Below are 12,257 nucleotides of genomic sequence, written 5' to 3'. Positions count from 1 at the left end.
GCTACAAGGCTTTGGAGAGCCTTATATATTCCTGATGCTTTTCTTCTAGATTGATTCGAGAAGGAGCAACTCTTGGTGGAAGCCAGCAGCATGATCTTTGAGAATGCTAGACAGTAAAGTGGAGTTTTCTTCATAATTTTTTGTCACAGTGCCAATAGTTTGGATGGTCGCAAATCAAAATATCGATAAAAAATGTTGTCTGAATTAATATTGTTGACTAAACATTGTTTATAAAATATAATTCCATTAAGAGAATATTTTGTATTATTAACTCAATTGGGACGATATTTTTCTATACAATATTTAAGAACAAAAAAGTTTTGTCACACAATATTTCAGCATTAATTTTTCTGCTCCCGTACTGTTTATATTTGTTTCGAAAAAAGAGTTTCCAAACGTCCCAAAGAGCGTTTTTTTAGAAGTACCTTGACCGCTTCCACCCAGCTTGAAGGCCACAAATGACTAAACCACCTTGTCGGAATGCTGCAACTTCTCCAGAATAAAACAAGCATTGGCAAACTCAATAGGTATAGCCATAGTAGATGGGTGCAACGATTATTCTTTTAATTTTCTAATTGCAAACATGCCACAAAAAACAGAAAATGTGCTACTGCCCACATATAACTGCAATATGCTTGCAATAAAAATTTTACATTAAAAAAACATTCAGTGATGTGTGACAAAGCTTTTATAAAATAAAATGCAAGTTAAATATATGGCAGGCCTGATTATATGACAACATGAGTAAATGTAAAATGTAAATGTCCAGTATTTGTAAAGCGCGAACAATTACCCGAAGGTGTCAAGGCACTGGGGGCCGTCGGGAAGATTAAGCGAGCTATTGCCCAGAGTCACATGGTGCTGGGCAGACCCCTGCCGCCAGAGCCGGGGATCGAACCGTAATCACCAGCGTCCAGCGTCAGTCGCCCTGGCCGCTGCGCCACACCACCTGTGAGCGTGCTAACAGAATAGAGAATGTGTGCAAGAGGCATAGTGCCTAGAAAGCAGACTAATTATTTGAATTGTTATGCTAACAAAATGTGTGCTGCATTGCCAAGTTTTTATTTGAGAAACTCAAAATGTTTCTATCGCTGCTCAAACTAACTAAAAAAAGACACAGACAGAAACCTTTCCATTTCTCTCACGTGCTTTGCAATCGCAGCTGCACGGATGAGTGACCTTAAAAAGATCCAAGACATTAGCATTAGCTTTCATTATTTATGCAAAAAGGCATGTGGTCAACACATTAATGTTGCAAGATAGGAGTTGAGCAGAAACAATCCTGCCACGCTCCATATGAAACCAATGGTACTGAAGGGCCAGTGGCTGAGGGAGGCTAGGGGCATATTTACAAAGAAATGGCGCAGCGCGGCACTACAAGCAATTTAGCTATGATGCGCAGTATTAACAAGAATATGGCACCCCCACCCCCACCAGTGTTTTTCCTTGCACCAGCACAAAAAAGCTGCCTAGCGCCAGCGCAGGCTACCATGACCGTGGTGCAAGGGTGCCTGCGTTGCAGGAATGATTGTGGTTGTGTATGAACGGACACCTCCACATATGGAGCAGGGAATTGCACTACTGGAACGTCGGAAAGTGGCACTCCAGTGGCGCAATGCCCGTGTAAATATGTCCCAGAGTTCCAAATGCGGACTCGATGACAGCATAAGCTATGTGCGTAAACTATTCATGACTTGGCATAATAATGCTTAGCAAAATAATAAGTCATATATTGAGAGGGCGAATAACAATTTGGACATTTTGGGCAGGGAATAAAATAATAGGCTACGGATGTGTGATGAAAATATGATTATAGCTTTTCTAACATTTGCCCTAAATTGCATAATGACTGCAGAGTTGTTCATAATAGCCATCTTCATTCTGATGCATATGATTTGCAGTTGAGTTAGACATAATAAAATATTCCACATAGTAAAATACCAATTATTGTGTGTGTTTACTAATTTCGGGGTACATAGGCATAGCTCCATTTATGATCACCTGGAGATAAGAGATTCTCTGACCCTTTTGCCTGACTTCCAACACTCACGCTCTAATGGAGCATAAATCGCTAAAGGCAGGAGTGAGAGACACCTGCCAGTCCTCATTTGCTTTGAAAAAGGCATTTATTCTTTTGGGGGCTAAGAGAATCTACCAGATGACCCCAGTGGTCTTGGGGTGAACATGACAAAAAGCAGTAGATCAGATTTAGGTCACCTGACTGCTTTCACTGTCTCCATAAAACCCAAGCTCTATTAATCTGACACACACAGCACATTTCACCCCTGAAACTAGCACAGTGGTACAGCCCAAGTGTTGCACCTCACCTGAAAGTTTTGCTTGATACGCTCCGGAGTGACTGATTTGGGAATTACAATCAAATCTCTCTGGATTTGGAACCGCAGTAACACCTACAATAAAACAAAAGAATACTTTTAAATGAACGGTCCTCTGAAAACAGCCTCCAAAACTCAGAGGATAAATGCCTTCTAGCTCTTGTGTCTGCCCATTCTACTGACATGTAGGGTCGCCACTTGAAAAGAGGCGATGAAACCATAAAAGTCAAGATAGTTATTATTCGGCTTTGTATAAAACCAGAAAAGATAATGCAGTAAAAACAAAAACACAACAACACAATTAAAAAACCCCAATTAAAACATAATTGAATAACACATAAATTCGTGAATTGTACGTTTTGCACTTGAGTAATACGAAGCTCTGCTTTCCTGAGAGGCCATTTTGTTGTGCCTCACGCCTTCTCTTGTCAGCATTCTAGCTTTCACGCTGAGTCTCGCCTCAGCTCACTACGTAATGGCACGGGAGCGGACGGGTAGGGTCTCTACCTATTTGGTATTTTACCTCTGAATCTGTTTTAAACCGAATAACACATAAAATCGTGAAGTGTACGTTTTGCACTTGAATATGATAGTTTTTAATTTAGCTCGAATCGGCACTTTGCACTTTAGTAATACGAGGCTGTGCTGCCCTGAGAGGCCATTTTGTCGGGCCTCACGCCATCTTTATCATTAACAGTGGGGGTGGGATGTATACATGAGGTGCGATTGAGATAAGGATTGTGTTGCTTGTAGGGTATGGTCAGGCGCGCAACGCCCATTGGGCTCAAAGGGCTTCAGCCCCTAACCCCCCCGTCGTGTGTGGCAGCCCGGGCTAAAACAGCTTCCAGGGCACACACTCAGTCGCACCCGAGTACTTCACAGGTCTTTAAAAGACAATTTGCATGTTAATGAGGCTTTGTCGTTTTTTTCACCCCTACTTCGATACCCTGCATCTACGCACAATTCCAACTGCTGGAAGAATTACCCCCCCAACGAATTTCTTTCAGAGCCACACTCCCCTCCCCCCCGAAATTTGGCTCTATTTGCGCCTCTGGGTATGGTAAGGTTGGAGACCAAAGGGATTATTTGCTTTATCTAACAACAAAGTTAACCCGTGCAGGGTTGGTAATCTTATCCTTAATACCCACAGCATTCTGGCTCGGCAAGGAGAAACAATGGTCCGCTCCCACCATATAAGAATTGTAACCCCAAGGTTGGACACCAGGACACATAGGTGAACAAATAAAAAGAAGAATGACCTACTACAAAAGGGGGAATTACTAAATGTTCATCAGACGGTAAAGGGTTGACCTCCCTAGTATCATTCCCCTTTACACTGGTATTAGGGGGAACGGCCTGAGTGACAATTTTGGAGTCAGTCCAAACCTGCTAAAATCTAAAATGATTTGAGGTAAGTACTTTAAAAACATCAGCACTGCAAATGGGAAATTGGGGTAACGCGATCGGACACTTGTGAATCATGAACATTTGGTGGCTGCTGTTTAAAGGCCGGCTGGGGTTGAAAATGTGGTTTGTAAAAATAACGTAAAGGTAATAAAACAATGTTGCTCCTGAATACCGGTTTTGCTTAGACATCCAAAAAGCAAACTCCGCACTAATAATGGTGATCTAAAATTAATGATAACATTATCACTACATCTGGCCACTGGTCCAGGCCCAATAGAACCAACCCTGCAAGTCAATAAAATACTGTTTGCAGAAGAGAAGGAGAAATTAATGTACCACACGCGCCAGTCCAGAGTTTTATTAAAAAGTTCTTCAGGCGTCTCCCTCTGATCCTTGTGCAAAGGAGGAACACTGGTTAAGATAGCCACAGAAGGACAAGAAGCTGGAGGGAGATTCACCACTGGTTGGCTGAGGTTAAGAAATGACCCACTGTTCTCAATTCCATGAGGGATGGGATCATCTGGGAAATTTAGGCCCTGGAGATGATGCAAGGATTTGGCAGGTGGAGAAAAGGGGGTCAGGTGAGACCAATCAGAAAAATTCTGCTCAGAGGTCAGGATAGTAATATCAGGGCAGTGTACGTCTGTTGGAAACCTCCAAAATGTCATAGGCCCTGAAGCATTGAGGGAATTAAATTACCCATTTGTCTTGCCCTGGGTTACTAGGGCCACTAGTACATGTGAAACCTGCTACTGCTTAATAACAGACAGATCCTACTCAATTGCATTTAAGCGGGCGATAATTAGGGAAAGCTCCGCTAGAAGAAGTGCCTTAACTTTGATGATACAGTCCTCTATTAATTGTAATATCGAAAGGGTTTATGTGCAGGTGTGCTCTCTGTACCCTCCATAGGCAATGATGGCGGCTGGACCTGGCTTGGGGGCCAAAATGAGGGACATCCTTAGTTAGCAGCCTCCACAATTTTATTTCAGGCCACCCGCCTAGGCCCTTTAACATTTACAGGTGGCTGAGGGCTTTCAGAAGCAATGGACGTGATGCCAGATGCAAACCTAGTGCTCGCCGGAGGAGGATCGCTGGGTGATAGCACTGTATCGGAAGATGTAGAGACTGCATTAGAGACTGCATTTGCACCTGAAACCACACCAGAATGAGGGAAAGGTGCCTTTCAGTGCAGTTTCGGTACTGATAACCCCCAAAGTCCTCTCTAACATCCTATCTATTGAGGTGCCTTTTACGGGGGGAGTGGAGGTGGGAGAATCCTCTATGGCTTTGCTTTTGCCCACATTCCAGTAAAGTTGGTCACAGAGCAGTAGGAAAAACTAAGAGAAGGTACCTCCGGATGAAGACCCAAGAGGGCAGCCCAGCCGCCACCGACCTCTGACAGGCACAGACGGGCCCGTCCTTGGCCCAGACTTTGCTTAGGCACAGCCCATGCGTGTCCCGCACAGTGGGGCTGTCGTTGGCACTATAAAGCGCAAGGGGAGTCTTGCTCCTTCTCCTCTCAGCTGCAGTGAATGGTGGTGGTGCCTATGGGCGCAAAGGCTGATGGGACAGGGAGTCCTCACACAAGAAAATGTCCCATGCATCGGGGCTGTCATTAGCACTATAAAGCGCTAGGGGAGTCCTTCTCCTCTCCCTCTCAGCTGCGGTGAATGGTGGTGCCGCCTCCGGGCACAAGGGCTGATGGGAGAGGTCCTAGACACAAGAAAATGTCCCATGCAGCAGGGTTATTGTCAGCGCTATAACGCGCTAGGGGTGTTGCCCCTCTCAACTGCGATGAATGTTGGTGGTGCCTCCTGATGCAAGGGCTGATGGGACAGGTAGCTCCCAAGACAAGAAACAACAATTGTGATCTGGAGCACACTTGCATAGAACTGAAGAACATCTTGCATAATGGTCCCAATATGATCTACATTGGAAAGGTCCATTTAGGAAAAGAAAGGGTACGTTTTTTAAAAGAACTATAAAAATACTTCTTGCACATGTGATGTGCAACACAGACCCAGGAATTAGACATATCGTCATGGTGCGCACCTCATACATCCTTTATACTAATGATTTCCATAGCTCCAAGGCACTCATTTTGGATGTGCGTCTGCGCTTCTCACCTTTATTAGTATACTTATTTGCTCTAAACAGATGCATTGAGCACTGCTGTAGAATGCAATGAAAGGAGAATGAGCAGAATAAATAAATAAATAAGTCTTCCTTACCAGTACTGCTAGAATCTTTCTGCAGATCTCGACTGCCGGTGCATGTAGAAGATCCGTTTCAAACTCAATACTTCCCAGTTGGTTTTTATCATATGTTATAAACATTATATACACATTCACCCTCTCTTTCGCTCTCTTATTCTCTCCTCCTTTCCTCTTCAATTATGCCTCTCTCAAGCAGTCTCTACGCTCTCTCATTCACAATCTCCAGTTAATGTTGTGGCTCTTTCATTTACTTGATAGTAGCTTGCAGGTGCATTTTCAAGGATTATGCATTCAGAGCACCACTGCCTAATGCCCTTATTACGCATTGGTTTCTAAAACTTTCTACATGCAACAGTCAGTGAGTCAACATTTGGGCACACTATGTCAAGTGTTTTATAGTATAGGCACATGGAGCACATTTACTTAACATAACAACCTGTTGGCTGCACTGGGCGGGTACCTCTGCTTTGTAATTAGCCCAATAGTATTTTGTTAATTTCTAAAGACACTTTGTCCTGAAATGCCCGTGCCTTGGTTCAGGCAGAGAAGGCTGAGGCTCTGGACCTTTGTCTTTTCCAAGAGAAGCTTTTACCAGAGCATACTGCCTATCACAATTAAGGTCTCACCCTTGGATATTTTGTATTTGGTATTTGGATGGCACGGAATGAGGTCTTCCACCTCAGTGGGGACTATTTGATTAGCCAGGATTCCAGGCTTAACAGAGGTCCTTGTTTACTTCAAAGTTGTAAACCTCGAAAAAAACTGAAATGGCAGATTTAAGGAAGAAGGCATCCTAGAACTTCTATAACACTGGTCAACAACCAATTACTGTTCTAGGTGTTTGTATGGAATATGCCTCCTTTTCACGCATGCCGTCACCCCACATGCAATTACAACGCAGTCGTTACAACGACAGCGTTGTAACAATGGATACCATTACCCCGCAAGTCGGAACAACAACTTGCGGATGTTGGAATAGTATAATTTACTATTTCAACTCCAGTCTGTGCGAACAGTAGGGAAGGTGTTGGATTTTAAATCCAACACCTTCTCCCCCCTCCGCAAGTCATTGATACGACTTGCAGGGTAACGGTATGCGTTGTTACAACACGGTCGTTGTAACGACCGCGTTGTAATTACATGAGGGTTGACGGCTTCGTTGTGAGGGCTGTTTACCGTTTGTATGTAAGTATCTGGTATTTCTGTAGGGTGACCCTAGCCAAAAGGCAGTGAAGAGATCTACAGGATCGAAGATAGACCTTTGTACATGGATGTAAGGGTTCATCATCACCATCAGATTTCGGGAAATCCTCAAAAGTCTCACTCAACGCTTTTCTTGCATCCCTGGTGTTGGACGAGAAGACTCATCCTCATTTGTTTGAGGACAGGTTATGTTGCAGGATCATACTCTCTTAAGGCATCCTTAAAATGTTCAAGTTGAAGATGCCATCACTACATGTGGGATAGTTCTTGCTCCTGGCAAGGAAAACAGCTCTCTGCCAAAAGAAACTAGTGAATGTAAGTTGCAACTCTAAGGATTTTGAGATTCTGGAGAACAAGAAAAGAAGGCAGGACTTTTTTTTTAAGTGCACTGTGGTATTACTTTAAACACTACAGGCATAAAGAATAACTTGTTTTTCCAGTTGACTCAAACGGCATGTCTAGAGTAGTAAAAGGATTAGGAATTGTCCTTGTTCTAAATTTGCAGATGAGCCCATACTACCTGAAGTAAAATGACAAGATCTCCCACTGGAGACCTAAATTGCTGTTCTATCAAACAAATTTGATGCAGTAAACTCCCCCACTGATTCCAAAAATATTTGGGGACTCAATAGCGGACGAAGCAAAAATTGGGAAACAACCCATGGTGCCAGAAGAAACACTGATGTAGTTGCCCATTATTCAGTACTGAAATTCCTAGAGTCTGGGTGAGGCAATAAAATCCATACCAATTCACGCCACTCCTGTTTCATTTTCTATCTTTTCTTACGCCTTCTTTGTTTCTTATCAGAGAAAGATGAATCTCTCAAAGCAGGCCATGGCCCCAACTGAGATGAAGAAGAACTGTGAAGGCACCTTAAACAGATCAAGGTTAGGACCTGGACTTTGAGACTTTTATACCAAAGCCACAAATCCCAATCTTTTGTACGCGGACAATCTGGTTTTAATCAGTCGGACTTTGATCGGCCTCCAACATCTTTTGAATGTAACCCACACCTTTTCGGAAAATAATTGATTGCAAATAAATGTTGCCAAATCTAAAGTCATGACAGGGAATTATCGGAAAAAAAGGAAAAACAATTGGCATCTAAATGGACAAGGGCTGGATTTGGTAACTACCTATAAATAACTGAGAGTAATCTTGGACCATAAGAACTCATTCAAGCCTCAACTAGAGTCCTTGGGAGGAAAGGGAACCGTGACTTGTTTGGCGATAAAATCTTTAAAGGTCAAGCTTCCGGACTTAATGCTTAACCCCTTGCTCCAGGTCCTGCCAGCAAAGCTACAGCCAACCTTTACATATGGGAGTGAACCCCTTCAAGGAAAGGATGCTACGCTATTGGATATAGTGATAGCAAACTCATACAGAGCACTCTTCAATCTGCCAAGATACGTTTCTCCAGCACAAATTCGGCTTGAATTTGGTCTGTTAAAACAAACACTGGAAGGAAGGAGCGTGTATGTCACTACCTGACACAAGATTCGCAGCGCTGAGGTTGGTTCTTTCAACTCAAATTTATGGGAAGAGCTGCTCCACCATCGAAAATCCTCTGCCAGAGACTATTTATTTGACTCACTCCAAACCTTGGTACTGTCAGACCTCTGGGGCACCCTTACTGATCTCTTGTTTTTTAAAAAAGACGCAAAAAAATCAGCACGTATCATTTCCACTATTGAGTATTGAGGACAAGGAGACATTATCCAAAAGAGCGCATGGCTGGATTACACTCAGCGACTATGCAACACTGCAACCTCAAGTGTATCTTAACATTGGAATGAATCTAAAGACAAAAGAAACGTTTTTAAAATTACGCTTCGTGTAATTCCAGCTGCTCCTCATCTGCTGCCTTGGGAAAGCTGTGCAAAGCTGGCAAAAAAGATATCGTTCATGTAATCTGCATCTGCCCCAAACGAAAGGACCTGAGGTACAACTTACTACGTCCATCGTTTAAAATACATGGTGTTCAAACATGCAGGCAGGCGGTCAAACTGTGCTTTAACCCTACAAAAAACAAAATTAAGTTGTCTGGTCACAAAGATTTTGGAACTAGTAGCAAAATGACAGAAGAGCACGTTGACTGCGGATTAATAAAAGCCAGACCGAATATCTCCGAGACGGTGCCCTGAAGTCATGAACCTTTAATTACAATGATGGCCATAAACTGGCATTAAGTACATTTTAAAATTTTAGAAAGTCGTATAAAATGAATTTTATGCTAATTTTTAGCAAAGTTCTAATTAGTTTGTAAAGGTTTTAATTAACCATGTACAAATAAAATTCTTTATTTACCATTACTACAGTGCTGATGTACTGATAGTGGTACTACACACGGAACCACACTATACAGGGAACCACACTAAGCTGCGACAATTATAGACAGGCCAGTGGATGTATGGGGTATTTGGCACTAGGGATCTGATGAAAAATGTAAGCCTCACAGACTTGTGGGGTCCAGACCAAAAGATCAAAGACACATAGTGTTCAAGGGTTGTTTGGAGGTGAAGAGTGAGCATTAAATATAATTCCGATGAGTTGAAAAAGATGAATAAGAGTTTGGAAATCCACAAATTACAATTCAAAGTGTGTACAATTGTCAAGCTCCTGTGAATCTGGAATTAAGATGGCTTACAGTGATCAGGGGTTAGTAGACGGGTGCAAAATCTCTAACTGAGTCATCCCTCAGCCTCCTACTGAAGGTCTATATATTATTCCAAATATATATCTAAGGTCAACGACAGAACTACATATGCTCTTTAATAAGGTTAACACACCCTTAGAAGCAACAGGCAGAACAAAAACTAACATGAAATGTATTACAGGAAAGGTTACAAAGAGAAATATGGAATTGTTTGAGAAAAGTAGAGGGATAAAAGGATCAGTAGATTAGACTTTTTAGAGCCATTAGTCTGACTAAACTTCACTGTCACCAGGTACCTGAGCAGATGTTTTCTTGTACTTTGTGGCAATCTTCTTGATCCTAGGGTCATCCAGGAGGGATGGATCATCAGGTTTGGCCCTAGTGAAGGTAGTAGGAGAAGAAGTAGTGACATTTATAAAAGGCAGAATGCGTAGATCCTACAAGTTCACACTGCAGTTATGTTTATATTTTCCGTAGTGCTCCATTTTTGAGATTCATAAAAAAAAGAAGGTATAAAGTGAGAGAGGAAGTACGGAATGGGGAAAAGGAGGACAAAACATGGATTGTTGAAGTTAAATGGGGTTTTGGACATATCTAAGGAGATTTAATGAAAGCTTACAGCAATTTAGAACCAAAGAACAAAATAACTTTTACTTGTTTTGGAACATGCCTCAAATATTCATTAATAAGGATTATTCACAGTGCTGCTGAAACAATACACCACAATAATAACAAAGACTCATCAGCAACCTCCCTAAATAAACTTGCATCACCGCCCTACCCCCCCCCTCCTCCACCTCAGGAACCTCTACTCGCTCCCATCCAGAAAATATGTCATTTCAAGATGCTGATACATGCCCAACAAGGCTCGTCCCGACCAAGGGCCAGCATGCATCAACCACTGCCTGAACTACCTGCAACTGTCCAGACAGCTGTGCTCCAGATCCCTAGCCCTTGATCACACTCCCCGCATTCGTCGAAGCCACAGTGGAGGAAGATCTTTCTCCTACCTCGGCGCCAAGACCTGGAACAATCTTCCCCTCCATCTCCGAACAACATCCTCTCTCACAGAATTCAGAAAGGCCCTCAAGACCTGGCTCTTTGACTGATCGCAGCAGGATCTGAGCACCTAGATACCCCCACAGGTGAATATTTGGGCTCAACAAATCCAGATTGATTGAAAGAATGGTACTCAATATTTTAAAGTGCTGTTCCACGTGACACACGGCTGACTAATAACCTGCAGTGCTGCTTAACATCATTCTAAGCTGTCCAGTATTTCATATCACAACAGTGTATAAAATGGCACAGGACAGTGCAGCAGTCAAAGCTGGACCTTGAACTGGTTGAAGGTAGATGTGTAAGTAGGAGCAATGGACACTGTTTAAGAGTCTTCAATCTCCAGGTGTACAACACGTTTTGCTGCACACCTCTCTGATTATGTCCATGCTGCACTTTATCACGCTATGTGCTCGACTCTAGTCTTATTCAAGCACACCGTTGTGCTTCATGGTGCTAGGGAGATGGGTAAAGCTGATTTAGTAAAAGGCACAGCATGAAATGAGAGATGCCGGTGCTAAAGTACAGCTATTAGGAAAACATTTAAAGGCAGCAGCAAAGAATCACAACAGTAGAGGTAAATGTGGAGAGAGAGAAGTCAACATTTTCCCCTTAAATTCATGTTATTAAGGTGTTTGAGGTTTACTGATCATAGGATGCATACTTAAGAGTTGACCAGGTAACTTCACATCACAGTGGACACAGTGCTCAAGTCCAAGGCTTCTCCTTCACAAAGCAATGTACTATTGTACTTTAATCTACTGCTTGACATGCCCTTTCATTCATGCCTCCACAGTACAAGGGTCATAAAGTTTCTAAATTTCAAAATCATACAAAGTGTCACAAGTTCAGACTTCATAATTATTTCATCCTCATTCCACCATAACAAAGATATTATTACTGGGTCTCCATAGCTGCTATCTACAGATATCTACAGTGAAGCCTTGAGATGGTTTTGGGGTGGGAGGGCCTTTAGAGAACTCTTTCTTTTTATCTCCCCTTTCGTTCTTCTGGTGGGAACCCTGACCACCCTTTTGAGAGTTCCCTCCAGATATCCACTTGGACACTCGGATGCTGACCCACATGTCAACCTCCTCAGCAGGTTTCCTGGTGCCAGTCTATTTGCTATCAACCAGGTGTTGGTGCAGCTCTAGAAAACAAATTTCAAGCATGTGCTCCTTCAACATTAAGTTGTACAGCCCTGAATAATCATCAACACTTGCTGCCCCTCATCAAGCTCTCCAATGCCTTGCTGGCATAATCAAGGAAATCCACCCATGTTTGTGATGGGATCTTGTGGGTGCCCCTGATTATGAGCCTATACCTCCCAGGGGCCAGCGCAAACATACTGACTAGGATGGCCTTCATAGCAGTGT

The 12,257-nt window shown here is 42.8% G+C and overlaps 1 protein-coding gene across 1 annotated transcript in view; it reads right to left on the bottom strand.

Moving 5' to 3' along the window:
* The window catches only part of LOC146854171 (aldo-keto reductase family 1 member B1-like), a 150,023-nt gene that overhangs the window by 38,647 nt on the left and 99,119 nt on the right, over positions 1 to 12,257 (bottom strand). The window contains exons 7-8 of the mRNA XM_085651945.1: positions 10,119 to 10,200; positions 2,328 to 2,411 (exon numbers count right to left, since the gene is read on the bottom strand). Of these exons, the coding sequence (XP_085508071.1) occupies positions 2,328 to 2,411; positions 10,119 to 10,200 (166 nt within the window). The remainder of the gene's footprint in view (positions 1 to 2,327; positions 2,412 to 10,118; positions 10,201 to 12,257) is intronic.

This window comes from Triturus cristatus, chromosome 4_1, assembly GCF_964204655.1.
Source record: "Triturus cristatus chromosome 4_1, aTriCri1.1, whole genome shotgun sequence".
Taxonomy (NCBI): domain Eukaryota; kingdom Metazoa; phylum Chordata; class Amphibia; order Caudata; family Salamandridae; genus Triturus; species Triturus cristatus.
This window is presented reverse-complemented; position numbering and strand designations above follow the sequence as displayed.